The sequence below is a fragment of the Psittacula echo genome, assembly GCF_963264785.1.
Source record: "Psittacula echo genome assembly, chromosome: 1".
Lineage (NCBI taxonomy): Eukaryota > Metazoa > Chordata > Aves > Psittaciformes > Psittacidae > Psittacula > Psittacula echo.
This window is the reverse complement of record NC_137735.1, coordinates 108,792,853-108,816,931: the sequence shown is the minus strand read 5'-3', so window position 1 is coordinate 108,816,931 and position 24,079 is coordinate 108,792,853. Positions and strand designations below refer to the sequence as shown.

The 24,079-nt window shown below is 38.0% G+C and overlaps 1 protein-coding gene across 1 annotated transcript in view; it reads right to left on the bottom strand.

Annotated features, from left to right (window-relative positions):
• Positions 1-24,079, bottom strand: part of FBLN1 (fibulin 1) — an 83,876-nt gene that overhangs the window by 26,959 nt on the left and 32,838 nt on the right. The window contains exons 5-14 of the mRNA XM_080632182.1: positions 23,354-23,413; positions 20,913-21,014; positions 19,875-20,012; positions 17,540-17,677; positions 15,147-15,290; positions 14,456-14,584; positions 13,861-13,986; positions 13,178-13,297; positions 12,173-12,304; positions 11,476-11,599 (exon numbers count right to left, since the gene is read on the bottom strand). Of these exons, the coding sequence (XP_080488308.1) occupies positions 11,476-11,599; positions 12,173-12,304; positions 13,178-13,297; positions 13,861-13,986; positions 14,456-14,584; positions 15,147-15,290; positions 17,540-17,677; positions 19,875-20,012; positions 20,913-21,014; positions 23,354-23,413 (1,213 nt within the window). The remainder of the gene's footprint in view (positions 1-11,475; positions 11,600-12,172; positions 12,305-13,177; positions 13,298-13,860; positions 13,987-14,455; positions 14,585-15,146; positions 15,291-17,539; positions 17,678-19,874; positions 20,013-20,912; positions 21,015-23,353; positions 23,414-24,079) is intronic.

Genomic DNA, 24,079 nt, shown 5'->3' with positions numbered 1-24,079 from the left:
AAATTAAGAAACGACTTACAGCTAGCTGATCCTCATGTCTGTGAAATAAGGATCAGCTAAATTACACAGGCTAGCTCCAGCTTAATATAGTCTATTTCAAAATACATAATAAATAGAATTGAAACAAAATGTGCATCATTCATGTTTGTTTCCCTCTCCCCCCTTTTTCTTTTTTTCCCCTGGCTGCATATAGGAGAGTTTAGCAGACCTTTACATCTATACATTCATGCAAACAAACACTGCATCTTTCCTCGGGATCCTGCTGAGCTGGGGTCACAACAGCCAAGTCAGAAAGGTTTTACTTCCAACAACATGTTTAAAAATGCTGGAAAAGTTCTTTAAAATTTTTTCTCTTTGCATTACATAATGCAAATAATAACTATAGCATCCTCTAAAGGTTTTAGGGACACCAATAAACAGTAACTTGCATAACTCACACTGGAACGTCATTACTAATGAAGTACTACTGATACAATATATACAGCATCCTACATTTTCATAGCTGCATTTAGATAATAGGATTTATATGCAGAAACACTGGTGGGAGTGTCTGAAGCACTCAGCATTGGTCTACCTTTGCTCCTTCCTAGAAAGAAAAAGGAGCTTTACTCTTGCCTTCAGCTAGAACAGAATTTGGCAAATAGGAACATTTCTGAAATTCTCATCCAAAAAGCCAGGAATTTAAGACGAAGTTCTAAGACTTGCATTCATAATTCTCACTTTTGATTCACTGAAGTAAAGCATTCTGACATGAATTAGGTACCCTGCATACAGAAACTGAGGATCACAGTGGTCACAAGTGATTTGTGTTAGTTCCTGACTAAAACTGGTTTTTAGATAATCCAGCTTGTAACCATACATGTTACAGACAAATGTTTGCCAGCTCTATTTTTTGCACCATTTCTGTCTCCTCTTATAGATCCCACAACTTTTTTTTTTTATTGCATGCTCTGTCCATACTACTAAATTTGAGTTTATGCTTTCATTTTCTCCTGCTCAAATATTCATTCTTTTATCACCTTTCTTTTGATATCCCTGCTAATTGCTTCAGCATATCCAAAGTACAGTTGGGTAACACTTTGTTCTCTTACTGCCTCAACATCCCATTTTTAGACAATTCCTGGAGTAATTTCTTTGACAACTAGCATCTATTTAAAATCCTGTTATTTGTTATTAATGATGTGCTCTGATCTTAAAATACTTTTTAATTTTATCCTTACACATCACCTTTACATTTGATCTTCTGATTAACTGATGTTTTCCTTTCTGCTCATGTCCTTCTATAGTAGGGACAGTGAGTGACAAAAGTTTCTTCCTAAGTGCTGAGAAATGTCTTTATTCAAATCTTTTCTTCAAGTTTTCCCCCTCTAACAAAAATTGCAGCTCTGGAGCTGGTGCCTCTTTGAGATCTTTTTCATTTAAGAGAAAAAAATTAAGAAACAACTCAGTTGCTCTGATTATTTTGCAAATGATCTTTCCTGAATATAATTTTTCATTTCTTCTCGGGTCCTGGTGCAATTTATTTTCGTATTCTCTCTTAGATTCAATTAGTAAGTTCTTTGGTTCAGGAACTGTGATTTCATTTCCATTTGGAAAGAACCGTGCACAAAAATGGCACTACATAATTACATACATGTTCTTGAAAGTTCCAGCCACATTGCAGCATTAAAGCGCCTAATACAGGAGGATCTGAGCTCCATGTTCTTGAATTACTTGCTGAATGCAATTAATATAGTAACATTTTACAATACTGAGGGCCAAATTCTCACACTGCCTTCCTTTCCTGCCAAACAAATATATATTAATGCTTGCAAAAATTAAGTTTATTTTTGAATCTTTATCCTACTTAATTACGGCCTCATAATGAACTGGTAGCCAGAAGGCATTTATATATGAGCACCTTCTGTGGTGGTAAGAAACCCCATTAGTTCAAGTAGCACGGGCTTGTGCTTTCAATATTTAAAACTGGGACTCTATCCCCACTGGCAACTTCTGGCAGCTTCATAAGTATGTGTCAACAGACTTATTAAACATTGGCATTCCTTGTGAGACTTGAACTCCTGTCAGCCAGCTGGGATAAACTTTGCCTCAGGGAACATGTAATACTCTGGCAGAGTGCTGCAATCATGCCCCAATCTAGTCCTTGGCTGATGATGAGCCCAAGAGCCTGCAGCTTACAGCTAATAGAGTAATTCCTTGTGTTCAGGTGATTAAGGCTTGTGATCTTGGCTTAGAATGTTCGCAGTTTCTAACCTTGTACCTTTCCTGTGTCTTCTGCATTTATTTGGTGAAGCATTCTTTTTTTTCGTATGTGCATTCATGTGGATTATTCTTCATCTGAGGACTGACTATTCTGCCTACGTACCAGGCGGCATAGATATCTGAGCCTAGGATCATGTAAACAACACTGATTTTTAGATCATACCTCCGGGACTGAGCTTTTAATATTTATCAATACAAAGACTGAAGAGTAAAATAAATCTTTTTCCAGCTCACAAAACAAAAGAACTCTGAAGAAATTCCTGTTGTATTTGCTACATTTTTCTTGATTGCATAGAGGTGAATGAAGAAACTTGTAGCAGTAAAGGACGAACGATTTGCCCCTCTACACTGCTCTCGTGAGACCTCACCTGGAGTATTGTGTGCAGTTCTGGTGTCCTCAACATAAAAAGGACACGGAACTGTTGGAACAAGGACAGAGGAGGGCCACGAGGATGATCAGGGGACTGGAGCACCTCCCGTATGAAGCCAGGCTGAGAAAGTTGGGGCTGTTCAGCCTGGAGAAGAGAAGGCTACGTGGAGACCTCATAGCAGCCTTCCAGTATCTGAAGGGGGCGTACAAGGATGCTGAGCAGGGAATCTTCATCAGGGACTGTAGTGACAGGACAAGGGGTAACGGGTTAAAACTTAAACAGGGGAAGTTTAGATTGGATATAAGGAAGAAATTCTTTACTGTGAGGGTGGTGAGGCACTGGAATGGGTTGCCCAGGGAGGTTGTGAATGCTCCATCCCTGGCGGTGTTCAAGGCCAGGTTGGATGAGGCCTTGGGTGACATGGTTTAGTGTGGGGTGTCCCTGCCCATAGTAGGGGGGTTGGAACTAGATGATCTTAAGGTCCTTTCCAACCCTAACTATTCTATGATTCTATGATTCTATATCGGAATTCTGGCATGTCTTTCAGGGCTGCTAGGGTTTGGTTGGGATTTTTTCGGTAGTGGTCGTGGGTAAAGTCTTTAAAATTAAATATTTATCAGCTTTGATACGGAAGTTGGAGAGAGACCAACTAAATATCTTTTTCAAATGTTCCTATAGACACATCTCAGGATATTGCCTGTGAAATAGAAAAGAGCTCTCTGCTAGTAGCTGAATGCTGTTAGGAATTTCCTTGCTGTTTTCCCATCATTAGTTTTTCAGTTCAGTGAAAATTCCACAGAAAAGAAGATGAAAAACATCAATAAATGTTCTTTAGAAGAGATTCTCTTTTGTACCGTCTTTAAATGTTAGAACTGGGATCTGCTGATGGAAATCAGCACAAGCTCATTGGCTACAACAGAGCAATGATAACTAGTGCAGCTTGAGAATATGGCTCCCGATTTTTAAAGCCACTTGTGTGTTGGGGCACTGTGAGGTCCTAAGGGCCTAAGTTACACTCTTTAATAGATTTTCAGAAAATGCACAGAAAATTTGCCCCTGAATTGACGAAACTCGCTAAAGATGTCTCAGTTGAGACAGGTCAAATTATATGCCTATTTTGTTTAAAAAATTTAGACCTGAAAATATGCAGCTGTGTATCATCAAATGAAATCAACTCCACTACTGTGTGAAGTAAATGAATTGTTTTCAGTACTCAGTATACTCAGGCAATAAGCTCTTGGACACCTGTTTCTGCTTTTTATAATGTCACAGAGTACATGTAAGAATCTCCCTAAATTGAGACATTCAGTTATGGGGGAAAGTGGAGAACTGTAATGATGATGGCAAATAAAATGCAAGTGCAGCATGCAACAGATGAACTAAAACTTTATTAAAACTGGGAAATAAAAGCTACTTTTAAAAGAGAAAAGGTAGCCAATGTTAGGGATCAAGTTAGGGATCAAAGCTGTGCAGAGACAAAGATAAAAAGTTTGGCAATAAATGTGTTGACAGTTCCATGGCGGAAAAGTTGCATTTGAATTGTCAGAAGAAGGTCTCTGGGCTCTGTGATTTGCCGCTGCATGACCACAATGCCACTGTGGTTGTTCACTTTTTTTGTGGTGAAAAACCCCTCCTGGTTCCCGCTGATGATGGACAGCAGAATTTTATCCCCAGGGACAGCATTGGAAGGGCCCATGCGGAAAATGTCGGTGGGTACTTGAATGTTGGTAGGAAAAGAGAGGTGATAGTAGGTTATTCTCAGAGGCAGGCTCTGGCACTCCTTATTTTCATTACAAGGCAAGCGCTCACAGCGACTGCAAGAAAAGTGAGAACACAAGACAAGAGGAAGATTAGCGTACATTTAGCAAGCGTGATAGTAGAGCAAGGGCAGTGGGGGTGGGAAAAGATATCTTGATTTGCACAGCGTATCCATTCTTCAGCCTGGCACCTCACTCTTATTGCAAATGGGCATTTTTTAAACAAGGACGAACTTTTCTGGAGGAGCATTGCCATTTTCAGAAGTGCTGCACTTCCTTTGCATGCACAGATGGACTGAGCCTGGCACCTCAGTACGAGTGAGAGTTTATTTGCATCTAGATCAGCTAAGCTTTTCCCAGGAAGAACGCTGCCTTCCCCCTTGCTCAGTGTTATTCTTTTGTTGTTTGGACATAATATTAAATAAAGGAAGAGATCCTAAGTGGTTACTGAGTTGACTGTGTCCTACTTCGCATGTCTGGCTGGATTTTAAGACTGAGCAAAGTATTCTGAAAACCACAAATATACAAAGAGTCAGTCTTTCTGAGAGAGAAGAGGCACTTTAGATACTGCACTACGTATGTTCATCATCTGACAGCATACAGAGGAATGTAAAACTTATTTCCAACACTGCCTGTATGTTAAGTTTTATTGACTTTGAAGGAAAACCTTACTCCTCTTGATTTGGCACAATATTCCTCTGTGCTACCAGGACAGCCAACATGAGTCAGTCTTAACACCCATCTAGGAAAGCACTGAAAGCAAGGTCCAACAGCTTGATGTCTCCAGCATGTGACCTACACATTCAGTCCACTCTTATGCAGCCTTGAGTTACAGGAATGATGCTGGTGAGTAAGAAAGTTGCCCTTTGCTGTTTCTTTCCCTTATCACAAGACATTATATTACAGTGAAAAAGTCAAGAGGACTAAGAAGAAATCTCCCATACAGGCTGAAAGTGAACAATGAACATCAGCACTAGAAATCATGATTTGCATGGAAAGAGCAATCTCCCGCCTTTTTGTTACTGAGAACTGTGAAGTTCATCCAGTAGACTGTGGCACAACAGGTATGAGCATGAAAGTCACTGCTATTAAAGAATGTTGTAGTCTACCAGCACATTAATGGAGATCTGACATGTCATGATATCTGATGGGTTTGAGAAGTGTTTGAAGAATTGCATACAAGGAGAGTTTATATGAATTTCAGATTAAAGATGCCCAACACCACATTCAAGTTGTGGTGAGTATCCTCTCAAGACAAGTGCATGGAAGTAGAGATAGACATGATGATCTCACTTGGATATTGACTTTGCAAAATTTGGGTATGATGAGGTTGTCCATTTAGCTCCAAACTTGCCTCATGCACAGCTATGACTCAATTACATTATGTACAAGAGTCTCTCCACTCAAAAGCAATATTAAGTTCACAGGCTGAGGCTTTAGAACCTAAACTATTTACTCACTCCTTTACTAACAAATGCTCCAGCATGAAAGCCTGGCTTGCTTCTTACTGCCTCAAGGACACGTGAGTGCCCATTTCATTTATTTTATTTTGACATATGAAATAGAGCTCCTATCAGGAGTATTGAGTATTAACAGAACTGTAGCTCATAAGCAAACCCCATTTTGTTGCCAATGCATCGTGACCTGAATTCCAGAAACTTTTCATTATATGCAAAATAACCACTTTCAAAAAGAGTAATTAAAAGCACCCTCAGTTCTTCGGTTAATGCGTTCTATATTTTCTTTTAATACCACTTGCAAATGAAAGTACAAAGCAATTCTTTGAAGACTTAAATGCATTCTTAATTTTGTTCATCTGTGTAAAGAGCATGCACAAGTCTTCACAGGATGACCAGCTAATTAGGTGTGGATACTCCTGGAATATTTTCAGGTATAGCAAGTTCTGCATTCTTTTCTGAAATGTCATCAATAACTCCACTAAAAAGAATTACTTGGTTTTGCTGAAATCATGAAACAAGTCAAGACAGTTAATTTCTTAGTTGGAAATGTTTTCTTCATGTAAATCTTTTTGGAATCATGTACCTACTCATGAGCATTTACATGCTTATAAAAATGCCCTGATTTATTCTTTTATAAATAAAATACATTTTATAATAATAGCTAGATTTTTTAAGAGAACAGAACCCTAAAGCTTCCAGTTTCCTAATAACAACTTTCTCAATCACGACATTTTCCTGATTCATTTGTGAAGACTGATGTACCTGCAGCTAGGAGCTAGAATTATTCAGAATTCATTATCTTTTATCATATTCTTTGAGGGTGCGCACTACACACGCTACACACTTCACTATAGGTTTAGTTGCTATTCACTAATTGTTTCATCAAATAACCACAAAGGAGAGATAGCAAATATTATTGCTTTCAAGAACCAGAGTTCATTCTGGGGTCATGTACAACGAAGGCAATAAGCAGTGAGCATTTAAATCCCCGTGTACTCTTTAGACCTTATTTAAATACTTCCCTTCAGTGTCCAGAAGAAAATCGTAAGGCAAGGGAATCCAACAACCTACCACTAGTGAGTAAGCAGCCCAAGATCCGGGATGCTGCTCCAGCTCCTTGGCATCTTAGGATGGATGAGCTGGCCGTACAGCCACCATACCCTGCCACCACGCCGTGTCGCTGTGGGAGAGAGCACAGGGGACCCAGCGAGAGAAGGGGAGGGCTGAGGAAACAGCAAGAAGCTACCAGAGGAACCCAACCCAGGGCCCAAATAAAACATGCACTGCTTTGCAGTGAGGTGGGATTATATACATCTTTGCAAATGTTTGCAATTAGGCACATGAGCTAGAAAAATAAGCACATGCTGCTGCTAAACACTTTTTCCTGAATTTGTTCCTGATTATTTTAGCTCACTCACTACTCTGTTCGCCTACGTTTGATTTTGTGGCTGAAATATTGGTTTTGAACAATTTCTCATAGTATGAGTTTCATATACAAAACACTGGTTACTCATAAAGGAAAAGAAAACTACCAGAACTAAAGAGATTCCGTTTTAGATAACGAATACAACATCTCCTAATGGAGAAATCAGGAGAAAATATTTTCTGCCTTCCCTCCTGCTAATTTCTGAGCCTCGTTTTTACTCCTTTGTGCCCAAAAGAGTTGAGTGGTATGCAACAACTCCTCGTGTGCTGAAGAGACAAGAACTTTTTATTAGCAGGATTTATGACTTTGTAATTTACTTCATACGTGGAAAACATTTCGACATGCTGAGCAACTAAGCAAGTCTTATTACTAAACTATACACTACATATCTCTGAAATTCAACCCTATGGATTTCCTGTAATAACCTTCCAGATCTCCTTGAATATATTCCATTACAATGGCCTTTGCTCCTGCTATGGTTAGTCTGTATTTCTTTCCAGTAGGTTGCACCACACCTTGAGGCCCAGGTGAGCTATCAGCCAGGCTGCATCACCACATCATGGATCCCTACATTGATGTTAATAGAGCAGCTATGTCGAGAAGGGGGGTTTTGTCTTGGACTAGAACTTAAAGGGAATGAAACCAGCTGATAGCCGATTTTCACAGACATTTCTTAAGCAGAGTTGAATCTGGAGTTCCACTTCAGGCCGACACAGGAATACAGCATCAGCAGTACAGCAGACAGGATGGACAACCTTGCATGTCCCTCCTGTCTGGAGCTGGAAAGTCTCAAGGAGTTTTCAAGCCATAGAAGAGACAGAAGCTCAGATCTGCTAAATCAGAAGACCATTGTTTGTTGCTTTTTTCTTAAATGAACAAAACAATGTGTTGCTCCCTATGCTTGTTCTTGGAAATGAGTGAACGGCTTTTGCCAATATTTGCCAAAACTTGAGTTCGAATCAGACACTTGGCATGTGAAATTTTAGCCATTGGTTACGTTCTGGAATTCTAAGCAGTTAAAAACAGGTCCCAATAATGAAAAGTGACAGGTAATCTTAATAATACGCAGACATGTCTAGAACATAAAGATATTTCCCGATCTGGCTCACTGCAGCACACATTTCTGACACGCCGCCATAACCACTTCTTTATCTTTTCTGCTGTTTTTCTTGGCTTAAATATTATAAATGTTAGACTTCAGTGTCGCATAAAGAGAATTTAATTGTTATGCAATTTGAAAACAAAAAGTGTTTGGCAAGGCAGTAGAGCAAGTTAAGTTCTATTGTGAGTAGATCTTAATTATCCTTGGAAAAACACCAAGCCTAAAGGCTGATCAAGGCAAAAAAAAAATGAATTTAAGCAAAAGAGATAAGACCTTCAATAAAATTGTTACCACTAAGAATCAGGCCATGCCAGGCACTTTGCTGGCCTCTGGAAAGATTACACAGGCTGTTTCCTCCTGAAGCTCAGCGTATTTATACAGCATCCTGAGCTTTCAGCCTTTGACATAGGATGATTCTGCAATTACTTCACCTGAAGACAATCACCACTGCAACAGCCACCATGCAAAAATCTCTGCTTTAAAGGTATTAGGTAAGGAAACTTCTGGATCACTGAGTACTGTTGTCTCTATATAAGGGTTTTCAGGAAAAATAAGAATGAACAAACTTGGATTTGTAGGACTGAGGCCTATTAAATGATAGCTGTTCCAAAGAAAATATTGGAGAATAGGGTAAAAAATCCCCTGAGGTGCCAACTGGATAGAATGGAAAATGTGTTGTCTTTCTTATGATGTGCCAAATTGGTGAAACTGAAATGTGTTTTGAATAAAAAGGAGAGGGAAATGGTATCTGTGTTAGATTTGATGTTATAAGAAGCCAACTATATTGATTTCAGAACCCTGGCACTAGGTTAGGTAAGAAAATGATTTAATGTCATTATCATGCAAAACCTATTGAAGATATGCTATCTATCAGCTATGGTGGGTTATATATGTCAAAAAAAGAAAAAAAAAATAAAATTCAAGAATATGTAAATTCATTTGGATGTTAAAAGGGTGCTAAAGAGCTGCCTTATCAGACTGTTCCTCAGTGGGCACAAGGTAACACAAGACGTAAACCCTGATTCTGGCATAGAATCATAGGATCATAGAATGGTTTGGGTTGGAAAGGACCTTCATATCATCAAGTTCCAACCCCCACACCGTGGGCAGAGATGCCTCACACTCGACCATGTCGTTCAAGGCTCTGTCCTTGACCATTCACCACTTCTTTGGGCAGCCTGTTGCAGTGCCTCAGCACCCTCACAGTAAAGTTCTTCCTTATACCTAACCTAAACTTCCCCTGTTTTAAGTTTAAACCCATGTTTAAGTTTAACAATGTTTAAATTTATACCATGTTGGTATAATACTCGCATACTGGCTAAACATGAGAGTACCCATCTCCCCATTGAACTAACTTGAACATTTTGCAATAAAGATAATGAACTCATATTCTCTTTGGTTTATGCAAACACATTTTTTACAATAAATTTAGTAACTGTCTGTAATTGTTGAGAGGGAAAAACCTAATAAATCTAACAAGATAGTAACTCAAGGAATTAAAGTAATTAGAACTTCACTGAGCAGCTATGGGGTTTGTGTCTGACTCATAGCCTAATTATAGCCCTAGTACATCAGAAGAATCTCTCTCTATGAGTCTGTTTGAATTTGGCAGAGTAAGCCATTACAGGGCCCCAAAAACCCAGACATAGAAAAACAATTCACACATTCTACTCCTTCCCTAAAAGAGCCTTAACATCTCAGCCATTAATTTCAACATATGCATAAAAATATAGATCAGATAGAAGATGAAATGGAATGTGTGTACGATTCGTGGTTTATAAACTGAACTTTGTAACTCAAGGATGTCCATAAGAGTAGAAATCTGCTAATTCTGCTTAGTAGCCCATTGTAAATGACTCTTTTTGAATTAGGATATAAATGAACATACAATATTACAAATAAAGAGAACATCTGCATCACACGGCACTACTTGTTTAGTGATGTGACAAACTGATCAAAAATTCAATTACTATTAACACTTGTAAAAATACAAGCATATTTTATAAGTATCTGGGCTTATACCATGAACTCACTCTATAGCATTCTGATCAAACACATCTGTTGTGACACTTCTATGGCGTTTCACAGATTAAGGTTTAAATGGAAACTAACTAATCCCCACAAAGTCCCTCTGATGGTCAGCATTAGCTTCATTCTACAGAGGTACCACAGAGCACTTGATTTTATCTAAAAGATGGTGGGTATATGAACACTGACTGTGAAAAGCAATAGCGAGCTGATGACAAATGTGATTTATCACCTTTCCTCCCTAGCTGGTGGAGGAAACACTTACCTCAGCGTGGGCCACATGTGGGGGACCATGGAGCAACCCTTGAAACAATTGCTGGAGTACAGGTTGGCCATAAAGGGTGGCCATAGAGCCACAGGGTGCGAGGAAAAGCAGCCATCTTCACCAGCATAAACTCTAGCTACAAGACTGAAATTTTGAAACAGCTTCTCAACTTAGCACCATTTGATAAGTACAAATGAACTGCCAGCTGTGCCTGCTCCGAAAGCTGTCATATATTTTCAACACCAGAATGAATAGACTTTCTTTGAGCTAGGTTAAGAGACACAAACATGAGCTGAAGCTAACATACCACCCTTCCTAGGGTTTCCAGCTTTTTTAACAGAGGTAAAATGGAACTAAAAATAAGACATTCTTGCAATACTTTGCAACAGCACCTGTAAGATTTCAGAGAGGGACCTAAAAAGAACTCTTTCACTGTGTGCTAGTGAAATAGTGTAATAGTAAAGAAGGACTACGTGTGAAAGAGAATAGGAGTCAGAATCTGAAGCTGAGTATCACCCTCCAAACAGGTTGCCTGCAAAGTAGCCAGAAAGAGAACATCTGCTCATGGCTCTAGATATCATCAAAATGCAAACTACTGGGACTTGGCCTTTTTTAAGGGGATACCTTTTTCTTAGACTCAAACAGGAGCATGAGAAAGGTACCAATCCTGTATTTGCAAAACATAGCGTAGGCCTACCAACAAAATACATATTTGTATGTATACATGTTCTGTATTCAGTAGGCAGTGGCATGAGAGACCATGTCACCAAAAAACTGTTCAACCTTGAAAAAGAATGTACTTACGTATCTCCTGACTTGCGGTAATTTTCTGGACATTCCAAAGACAGACAGCGAAAGCCCCCCTGGATGTTAAAGCAAGTCTCATTGAAAGAGCAGTTATGACTTTCTGCAACACACTCATCAATATCTGAAAAGGGAAAAAGGTGAATTAAACACATGCTTTTCCTCTACATTCCTCTACACCTGCAGGTGTCAGGTGATGAAAGTATCACATTAGGTACTAGAGAACATGGGGTGCAATTAAACATTATTACAGGATTGGAAGAAGAGGGCAGAAGAACAAAAAAGAAGAAACTAGCCCAAATAACAGGCAAGAACAGGAAAAGGAAGAGCAGCAGTGCCACTAAGTGGACAAGACCTAGATATTTGTTGAAATGCTTACATGATACTTTCTTTTAATGCTGAACTGTAACAAAGTGTGTGAACTTTTCATAGCATTCACAGTGGGAATCTTAATCTCCAGAATATTTTATAATTCTTTAGTAATATTATAAAAAGTATTTTCTACTTCATTCTATAGTTTACAACAGAAATTTCCAGTATATTTATTATAAAATATTGTTTTCTTCAGATTTCAAGCTGATGTTTACTGCTTTACTGATAATGTTGTAGGTAAAGACAACTTTTTAAACATAAAAACTTGATAAACTTTTCAGAAGTCCACAACCCAATTAGGTCTTCCTGCAGTTACTGAACTCACCTTGGCAGTTGCGTGCATTGGGGGCCAACCTGTAGCCGGTGGAAGGACAAGTACATTGAAAGCTCCCAGGAATATTAATACATCGATAGGAACAGATATGTCCTCCAGTAGGTAAAGCACATTCATCAATATCTTTAAAAAGAAAACTACTTTATTATGGATTCGTGACATTCAACCAAGCACACATGTACAGTGTTCCTGCTGCAAGCTTCAAAAGCAAGTTCATTATTCTAATTGCTGGGCAAGGAGAAAGATCATCAGATAGATGTGGCTCTAGTCAATATAAGGCTGTCAGGAACGAATGGAAGTGTGAAGAAAATTAAAAGCAATATAAGGGCCCAAGAAGTAAACTAAATGCATAAGAGCAAAGCACTTCACAGTGACGTATATCATAGTACTTTACAAAAGGGAGGGAGAGGAATAGTTTTATCCTTGTTCTTACAAAAAGAAAATTGAGATGAGGTGATCTGCCCTTGGTCTGACTGTCTAGTAAGTCCTGTAGACCCAAATCCAAATTCAGGATCTTGTCCATGAGGTCACACCCACATCCTCCTTGTATTTGAGGAGAACCTACTTACACATTAGTTCAGAATCAGCCACAAAAAGAGGCTATATAAAATACTACCTAGTAATATTATATATTACATAGGTAAGATATGTGTTTGCATCTTCACTTGCTGAAGACTAAAAATTCTGTTAGTTCCTAAGGAAAAAAAAAAACCAAACCAAAACCAAACCAAACCAAACCAAACCCAACACTACATTTCTGACAAGTTACAAAATTATGCAAGCTACATATCAGTGTAAAAAACAAACTGACACCACACAAGCAGAAATATTTCTAAACTTGGACATTAAATATGGTTTCATAGTTTCACAGGAAAATACCAAAGACAGTCAACTGTTAAAATGAAACAAATACAGGTACCTGGAATTGTTCATGTATGTTATAGTTAGAATAAGAAATGGTCACTCATCTTCTATCTGCAAAATGGTAATACCTACCTTCACATGAAATCCCATCTATGTCACTGAGTTGAAAGCCACGGCGGCAGTAACACTGATAGGAGCCATACACATTGGCACACTCTTGACTACAGGGGCTGCTCTCACACTCATTTAAATCTGAAATGCAAAATTATATACCTGAACCACAAACATCTTGCTGTATTCTTCATTCCTATTACAGGAATAAAACAAAGGTTTTGATGACAATTTTCTTTTTTTTTTCATTAAAAAAAGATGGGATGCATGTCACTGAGTAAGCTGGAAATAGGAGGCTTTGGGTGTATTATGCTCAACAGGGTCTCACAGTATAGGCTCATCTGCACTGTGCTATTCAAGGTGTATGACTTGGAGGAAGTCTTCAAGACTACACTTGCATTTTTCTATCTGGATATCAGCAAGGCTGGTTTTAAAGGTCTTGAGTCCAACCTAGTTGGATCACCCTTCAAAATGCAGTAAATGCAGACCCACACATCTCTGCATGATCCAGCCTAAGGGCAATGTATTTGAACTCTGGGCTACAGTGGCCTCGACTAACAGCATTCACATAACTGGAGATAACACAATGGCTTGATTTCTCATGCCATTCCAGTGCAGTCCTACAAGCTAAAATCATTTGGAAATAGCTAAAGAGCATTAAGTTGTATCTCACACTGTTTAGCCAGAGCATATGACAGCCATACCTTCACATGACCTGCCATCAGCTGAAAGTTTGAATCCCATGGTGCAAGTGCAGTAATAAGAACCAGGAGTATTCTCACACTTGTGAGCACAAAGGCGGCCTGGATAGCGTCTGCATTCATTGATATCTGCAATTATATACAAAAGTCTAGATATATATTGGCTGGCTTCACTGCAGTAGTAGTCTGGACAAGAATGTGGTCATAAAAGCTTGATTTTTACTTTCCAGATCTAAATTTCATTTAGAAGCACTCCCGTGCATAATTGAATTAGATCTATAAAGAAGATAGTTGCTTTGATCTTCCAAAGGAATGTTTCGCTGTAGGTGCATATAAAAATATCACAGAAAGCAATTACACACATTCTCATAATCTTACCTTTTAATAGGATAACAGATAACATGTTGACAATACTAATACATCTTCCTTTGAAGTATCCACAGCTCTTTAATATGGTATTAGATTTATACAAATAATATAGTAGTCAATTTTGCATTCCGATGAAAGAGGTTATGCAGAGAGCAGCAACATTCTTTACACAGGATCATTTTTTAAAATGCCCTGGCTGCATTTATTTAAGTAGATAGGTGCAACTTACCAATGCAAGTTCTACTGATGACATCAAAAGAGTAGCCAGTTTTGCACTCACAACGGTAGTTGCCTGGGGCATTTATACAAACATGTCCTTCTCCACAAGGCTGATTAGAGGATGAGCACTCATCCACATCTAAAAAATCGAGAGAAGTGATTGAAAGCACTCTTCCGAGCATGCAAGTTGAAAGAAGAGCAACATGTTTAGATATTTCTGTTTTCCTTGCAGTGCTTTGATATAAGCCGTTTACAAAAATTGAAAACACATGCAAAAATACCTCACTTTGCAAACGGCACCTTAGTTAAAAGCCACCCAAAGGCACATAATATATCCCTTTCAACACTACTTAAATGGCTTCTATGCAACATCAAGTGGGCTTTGTGTTATACTTCTGTGTATTGAGAAGACCACACAGCATTGCTCCAATACATTAATATAGTCACAGACAATAACATATGTTTGGGGATGATTATTATTTCTCCTCTTCTCAGAATATAGGGTTTCATGAGTTATTTGAAGGACAGAAAGTAGATACTTGTCATTCTTCACTTGTTAGGACTTCCATGAGGGAAAGGACTGATCAACAACTGACTGTGGGAATGTGAAAAATTTGGCCAAAGTTCAAGAAACTGGTAAACATAAATGATAGATTTATTTATTTTCTTCAAACTGTGTTTTCTTCCTAACTGTTACTTACCTACGCATCTTGTTCCATCTTCATTGAGATGATAACCTCGGCCACAGCTGGGTGACATTCGCTGGCAGGTGTATGAGCCATCAGTGTTAATACATATCTGTCCAGCCGGGCATGGTGTGTTGGTGCTCAGGCATTCATTGATATCTAAAAGAGCACAATAAGTTAGTGTAACTATCTGCTGTCTGAAGATGTTTAAGATGCTTTCCTTACATAATTCCTCAGATTTTTAAAAGTTCTGCCCATGGGAGAATACAACTATTCATGTCATTTAGCTTCACTGATATAAGGCTTCCAGAGTGAAAATCAGGAGAGGTATGAGAAGCCCAAATCCCACTGAAAAGCAGTGGAAATTGGATATAGATTTTTTATTTGTTTAAAAGCCTTTGAAGGTCTCCCCTAAACAATACGAAGAGATAACCAACAATTCAGTTCACCAGCTCAACCAGTTACACTGCAGTCTGTGGGTTGTGGCTCTCAGTGAATTAGCTATTTGGTAGTATGTGCTCATATAGGTAGTAGCTGACTCTATTTTTCCAGAGAGATAAACTACTGCTCACAGGTATTCACCATGAATACCTTACTTTGTCTTAGGATAAGTTGTCCATGTAAACACGTAAGAATGTGAATAGCTTATTTATGTTACTACAAGACTATGCAACCCTCTTCCATCTTTCAAATGTATGCCTGGCTTTTTACTAACTGGACATTGTATCACTTTGTGACAAAGAAAACTTTTGCCTGGTAAGAACCCATTGTAAAATAAAATCTCAGAAAATGTAATAAGACTAAGCTGTGTTAGAGTATAATCTGTGTGGTGTACGCAGCCAAGATGGTAAGGAGCCCATTGTTACGCAAGGTTAGCATGTGCTATTAGTTTGGGGGAAAAGAGTTTCAGAGCCAGGAATCAGTGGCTGCAGGAGATACTGAGGCTATCTGGAAATGTTAGTGTAAGTAAGACCTGACAGTTTGTAGGAGCAGCACTGCTTGTGAGTGTTTGGGTTTGCATCCCATAACCTTCAGCAATGTCCAGCTTCATGCAAATACTTCTCTACCTAAAATTTTCCTTTTTCACTGGGATATTATCATAATTTTACACAGTGGTACTGTTAATTGTTGAAGATCTACTGCTTTCTAGTTGGCATGGTATAGTATTAAGTACAGCATCCAGCTTGCAAAACGTTGGCTGCCAGACATGGAGAAGGGGACCTGGTATAATGAGAAACATTTGAGCCAAGCCTATCTCAGCTCACTAAAGTGTAAAATTTTCAAATTACAAAGACACTGAAAAGACAGGAAAGTTTTCATACTTTTTCCCTTCAATACCATATAGGGTAGCATTTGATTCACATTTGAATCAGCCTCTGAAATTGTTTTGGTATATGTTTTGAGCAAATGCATTTTAGGAGACATAACTTTTGCTGCTGCAAACTGACATGTCTGTGAAGGCAAACTAACTACTAACTGCCATGGACCTGGTGCTAGCTATGGCAGATACACTTTTTCAAAGGGGTTGTTGTGCACAAGCACTTCATTTTAAAGGCTGCAATTTTGTTTTCAGTCTCAGTGTTTCCAGTGTCAGATTTCGGCACTACAGGGTATCATATGGTCAGGAGACCGAGGGGTTGACAATGAGCTAGACTTGGCAGCTGCTGCCGCTCAGCCAGTTCCACAAGTCCAAGACACGCTATGCCGATGGGGGAATTCAAAGTTAAGTTGAGACTTGAAAATACTACTCAAGGGAATAACTGATAGATTTGTAGGTCACATTAGACAATTCCATTTAGAGTCTGCTGGAAACCACTAACATAAACGTTATAATTCTGTTTTGTAGGAGTCTGGGAAACAAGGCATTAACTTGACAGATTGCAATCAGTCTTTAAAATAGAACTCCCTCCCCAGTGTGTCATAACTGGCCCATCATTCTCATGCACAGTGATAAGCTGTAACTAATGGAGGACAGGTCTGGAAAGACCTACATACCTGTAAAACTATGCATACTAATATCAACAAAGTGTGTTACAGACAATTTAATAAATTACAGCTTTTTATACTAAGCTTTTGTTGAAACCTTTTGGATAGAGGTAAAACATATTGCAAATTTTTTGTTTCAGATAAAATACCCCAAAACTTAAGGAAAATGTTCAAGAGTAGGTAAGTGCCTTAGGTAACCAAATCTCATTAAAAATAGAGATCCAGTACTTAAGTCTTTCATTTAAATTATTTTCATCTGTAAATCTTGCATGTAAGATGAAGCCTTCCTTTAAAGTAGCAGAAAAAACACATAAAGCAATACATACATGCACAAAGAATGACTTGAGAAGCTCAGAACTTGCTGAAACTAAACTTAACTCATAGGCAACATTTAAGTATTCACCGAAATAAGAATATCTTACCAATACAATTGCCTAGCGCATCTTGTATAAACCCATTCATGCACTGTAGCTTGGGTCGGCAACGGAAAGATCCTGGAGTATTCTGACAGATAAAATCGGGGGGGCAGTTATGAGTACCAGTCTCACATTCGTCAATATCTGGTACATCACAAAAAAAAATTGTTAGCAGGAGTTTGACAGAAGCTTTTTCATCACATTTGAAACATAAGACAGTTAAAAATGTCAAATAGATATACCCTTAGCATACCTCCATGCAATTCAATGCAGTGATGCAAGATTAATCTGACCTACTAGCTCAAACAGAATCACAGTAAAACCAAGTAGAACACGTTAAGATTTTTTTATTATTTCATTATTAACATTACATATAGGGAGGGTCTGTGTGCTTATTATGCTTTACAGGTTTAGCTCTCACAACTAAATGATTCAAAATTGTTATAGAGCACCTGAAGCATCATGTTCAGCAGTGTTCAGCCATGATTCAGCAGTGTGCTCTGCTTAAGTCAGCAAGATTTAATATGTCCAAGTGCAATTTAAATTTTAACTTCAGATCTAATGCAGATGTTAATTTCTTTCATAAGCAAATTAATTGGCCTTGATTCTCATCCATATTAAGGCTTGCAATATCCTTGTGTTATTGTGCTTTTAAATGCACATAAATACTATTTTCAATTTAATATTCCAGTTCAGAATTGACATTAAATATTTGTGAATAAAATATAGTTCAGATAACGAAGACAAGGGCTAGTGAATGTAACACTATCCACATAGAAGCAACTAAAATTTAATGTTTGCCATATCCTAAAGCTATTAAAATACAGAAACTTTCCACAAATAGGATGCCTCAGCTTTCCCACTCATGCAGTTGATGTAACAGCAGATGCCACTGCTTATCCCTCGAGCTTTGTGAGATTGTGGAGCCCATTTTAAGTTTATGATGGATTAATATTAAATTGGGTTCAGCAGGTTAATGGTTGGACTCAATGATCTTAGGTCTTTTCCTAACTATATTATTCTACAATTCTATGTTGAACAACTCAGTCATTTTCCTTGGTATTTAAAAATCATACCTGAAGATTATTAATTTTCTATTTTCATTGCTATTAACATAACATCAATAATTAACATTCTTAACAGATCTTTTCCAGATAAGAAATTTCTAACATTAATGGCATTCATAATTTACTATCTGTACTCCTGTTATTCCAGAAAAGAAAGATAGTTAATACTTGCAGGTAAGATATTTGCTGGCCTAAATCTGATGTCATTCAAATCAACAGAAATTTTGCTTCAAAAGGATCAAAGTTAGACCCTGACACTTTGAAAAATATTGCCTGTATATTCTGCAGGTTTTTCATTGGAGTAAGCTTTTTTTAGTCCATCTATTATTCATCACTGACCAATTCCTACAATATAACCTCACCCATAATTTTGGTTAATTTACCCAGTTGAATGAAATTTGTCTGTTTCTAAACAGTTCTAGGCTTTGGGGGAACAGACTTTCCCATAGTATAAACCTATTCCACACCAAATGGAATCTGCTGCTAATTTAATAATAATTTCTACAAAGTCAGGTGAAGTTATGAATGAATGTAACAGCATACTTTGAGCTAGATGCAACTTGAATTCAGTCATTTCTTAAGTAAAAAAAAGACTATTACCCTCATGTTCAAAACCAGCTAGTCAAGAACAGTATTTGTAGCCCTTTTTAATTTTTAAATACTTAAAAATGTTGTGATTAAGAAATTTATCCTTTTGTAACAAATTTAAACCTCCTGAGGATAAAGGCTTACTTTTTTTTAAAAGGTGCATCTAGCTTTTCAAATTGAATCACCTTGTCACTCCACTTGCCACACTCCATTTAACACTCCAAAGTGTGCAAACTTGATTCTTTCAGGTGAAACTAAACTATTAGACATGGTCCAGAGGCAGGACTTAGACACTCCACTCACTAACAAGAAACTAATTCACAGGACAGGGCTAGAGCGAGCCAGAAGTAAACACCAGAAAAACATGTATAGTGTGAGTGCTGGGCCTTCAAAATCAAGTGTTTCCACTCTCAGACAAGTTCCTATTGCACAGCACAAATTGCCAGTGTAAAAGAAATGTAGTTATCTCTCCTGGAAGTCTCTGTAGTAGTACACAGACAGCCTGATCTGGTATCTGCAAGGCAACAGCTAGAAAACTACTGTTCCAGAAGAACTAGCACTGCCTGTGTGTCCCTTTGTAACTATGGCTCACACCTATTTACCAAAAGTAAAAGAGCATGACATGATGATGTACTTATTTTTTTACCAATGTCTGGAAAATTGCAGTTTCTCTGCACAGGACGTACCTTTGCAACGACTGTCATCTGTTAGTTCATAGCCAGTTCCACAGCTCGTGTCCCGCTGACAGCGAAAGGATCCTAACGTATTGACACAGGTTTGTCCAATCCCGCAACTGTGTGTCCCAGTGATACACTCATTAATATCTAGAATATGAAAAATTATTGGGGGTGGGAGGGAGAGAGCAAAGAAGTGTGAATAAGAAACATTAAATCATTTGGCATCCACATATATCAAACGTAAAAGTTTTCCTTTTTATATTTCACAGTAAGTTAATCTTCAATACCTGACCTGATCAATCATCGATACCTATTTTATATTCAGAAGTTTGTATACGGCCTACTTACCTAGACTCCCTTTTCAGTCAATGACAGAAAAAGGCACTCCTGATAAGTAATGCTTGTCATCCTAGAATAGCTATGCAGAACAGGCAAGATGAGCTGTGCCCTGCAGGTGCTTCCCTCTCAGTCAGCAACAAAAGGAGTCTAGGCTGATATTTGCTCAGAAGCAAATATCTACATTGCACATGTCTGAAGTCAAATACAATGACCCCTATCCCAGCCCATTTAACTTCATATGTCTTCAGTTCTTCTGGGAGACACTTAATCCTTAGTCTTGACTCTTCCTATGCCACGTAATCCTTACTCTTGACTCTTCCTATGCCGCATATGATATCCAAAACTTTCATCCTTTCTGTCAGTTGTGTCCTTAACAAGGTGAAGAATCCTACTCTACTTCATCTGCCTTATCAATTACTATCTACTATTACAAAAAAGAAGAGGTATTTTATTTTGGTTTTATTCATAACAATAAATTCAGAATCTTCTGCCTCTTCTCTCTAAATCCTGTGTCCCTTCTGATTCTTTCTTAATTCCATCTTCCCACAATTCTCATTCCAACCCTCCATTTATATCAACTTTTTATGATGTCACCTCTTTTGCCAGCTGGCAAAGCATATTCTGATCTCTTCTGTCTGCATCTTTTCTAATCTAGTCTTGCTCATTTAAAAATATAATGCTGATAACTGAGACAATTATTTCTTTTACCTTCGCAATTGACACCATCTGCTTGAAGCTGATATCCAACAAAGCAGGAGCAGACGTAACTGGATCCTGTGTCTCTGCACTGCTGAGAGCATGGACCACCACCTAATCGGATATTTTAACAAGTCTTATATAATTAAGAGGCTCTTCACAGGAACGGAAACAAACCATTAATATACAAGATGTTTTCTGATTTATTTAGAAAACAGATAACTTAACATGCACATATACAAAAGAAGTGTTTGTAATCCCTTGATTCTTTTAGCTCTAAAAGTGAATTCAAGAAGTGTATTAAGAAGTCAGCCATTGCCCGTCACTGTTACAAGTTGAAGGAAAAGTGCTGATGAGCTCAGACACCTCCTCAGGTTTTGGCTGGAAGTTAAAAATTTGTAATGGTGATTACTGTAAAATAAGGAAGACAAGATGCATCATCGTAAGTTAATGAAACATTTTCTCTATTAGCTGCATTAGGCTATATTTTTAGCCCATCATTATTAGGACCATACTCCTGAACTAGCTATTGTGTGCATTCTTTTCCTACTTAGTAGGCAGGAAACATGAAAGGGAGAAGAGGCTATTGTGAATGACAAAGGCTTCAGAGAACCTGAAGACTTAGTACTGGAGAACTAACAATGTAGTGAGGCTCTTGCAGGAGTCACAAAGGATGAGAAACAAAGGTGGGGTTATTCTGGCAAACATAAAGAGAGAATATAACAGGACATTTACACAACATTTAGCTCATCATTAAGAAAACCTTTTTTTCTGAACTTGTTAAAAGATAATTTTAATATTAAAAACATTTCATATTCTCATAGTAGAGAAAAGGTTATGTACTTCCAACCATTTTTTATATGAGTATTGATACTCTTATTACAAATAGAACCAGTCCTCTTCTGTTTTTCAGAATAGCTGGATAGGCATAATAACAAAAGGGTTAAGAAAAACACAATCAATGCTGGCAATGCAGCTGGAATACTTTAAACTTTTGAGTGAACTAAATATCTTTTTTTAAGTGTAAAGATTTCCAATGAGGACAGGGCCATTATTACACCACAGAAAATTAGGTCTGTACACAGTACTGGCAAAGACAATGACATTAGAAGGAACCATAGTCTTGTAGTTGAAATGGACAGCTACTGCTTTCTGAACCTTTGCTAATACTTGAGCTGCTGTCAGCCACAGTAAAACCTATCATGAAGCTGTTGGAAGAACAGAATTAATTTCCTCATATACCAGAAAGGTGCTCCAAAACACACTGCTGGAAGTTCCATTGCCTAAGAAATTTAAGTTTCCCCTAGTGAAGTTCAGAAGACCACAAGCAATTTTGGCATGCCAAGTTTATCAGAAAACATACTGTAAAAAGAAACTTTAATATGTAACTAGTCATACCAATCCATCTCTTGCAGGCACCTGATTAACTGACAAATGCAACAGAGTACATAAAGAAATAATGCTAGGAAAATATGTAACACATTCTCCTATGTCATCTCTTATAATTAGCAGCTGGACACAAGGACAGCCGGCATTGGCTTTGACTAGCTAATGACCTAGTAGGCATTTCCATCCTCTCTAGAGTGTAAAGCTATGCAACATGCCACACAGTAAATCATCTCTCAACTAGAATATAAGACTACTAAATTGATTTTATCCTAAATACATTACTTAGTTATGAGACGCTTGTAGAAAATAATAAATCACTGCTGGTTTAAGTTTATAGACATGTAAATCACATGTGAGAAGCAATAAATCAGAATACCTTGCAGAACAATATCCCAACAACACATTCTTCCCAGGAAGCAGAACAGTCTGACTAACGAGGACAATAGACACTTTTCTTTCCTTTTTTGAGGCGGTGTATGAAAAAGAAAACACGTTTCATTTCATATTCAATCACCCTGATCATCCCAAGAGGAAAATCATAGAATCATAGAATAGTTAGGGTTGGAAAGGACCTCCAAAATCATTTTGTTCCAACCCCCCTGCCATGGGCAGGGACACCTCACACTAAACCATGCCACCCAAGGCCTCATCCAACCTGGCCTTGAACGCCACCAAGGATGGAGCATTCACAGAATAAAAGAATGCACATATTTAATATAGGATCCCCATATCCTGGAGAATCCAGAGTACTCCACAGGTTCAATAGGTAACACCTCTGAGGTACTACCCACTAGAAGTTAAATAAAAGTTAAATGCATAGTCTAAGTTTCAGGTGGGTAAAACGGACTCCATTATGGAGGACAATGTCTCCCTTGTATTTAAGAACTATTGAGGCATCACATATAATGGCCTACTATTTCTTAGAAAGGATCTTCATTCTGTTATTTTTACCCATAACTAGCCTGGGCAAAAGGTTTTGACTAATCTCTAGATCTCAGTTTGCTTCACTTTTATTGGAGGCAATCACAAAAGAGCTGGCTAACAGGACTAGTCACCTGACTTACCTCTGCAGCCATCATGCAGATAGGGATCTTCTTGGTCTAGTTCTTCCTTTGAAATTTCAACTAAAAGGAGGAGAGATAGGCATTAGTAAAAAGCTGACTGCTTGGCATGGGACTCAGACTAGGGTTTTGGATAAACCAGGACAAAATTAAAGAACATTATTTACATATTTTACAGCTATTTCATACTTAAATTTGCCATTCAAATGTACATGGCCACCAGGCATTTTCCATCCGACTGATTCAATATGAAAGTCGTGCTGTGATCATAGATTAAATTTGGACTGAGATTTTCAAATGCAGGTTCTTAACATTAGGCTTTTAACCAGTGCTTAACCTCATTTTCATAAGACATGTTGCTGAGGCATGCTTGGCTTCCACTAACTTTATAGTAGCTTGGGGTATTCACAGTTATAATGAAAATCACATTAATCTCAGTTATTTATTTAGACTTCATTCCAAAAAGAACTTCACACCCAATTTTTGGGTACCTACTTATGGCATTCTTTCATATGTACTTCATATACCTTAACTCAGAGTTTTGATCAGAGGTACTTGTGCTACATGCATGTGTCCTGAGAGTTGTTTCTCTCTACAAGGAAACCATAAAAGGCTGAAATGGGTTCACTGTCTGAACCCATTGCTTGCCCAAAGGACTAGCTAATGGACTTCTTCCCATCCTGTCACTTTGAACACAAGGGAAATGATAGGCTGGTAGTGAGATGTGTA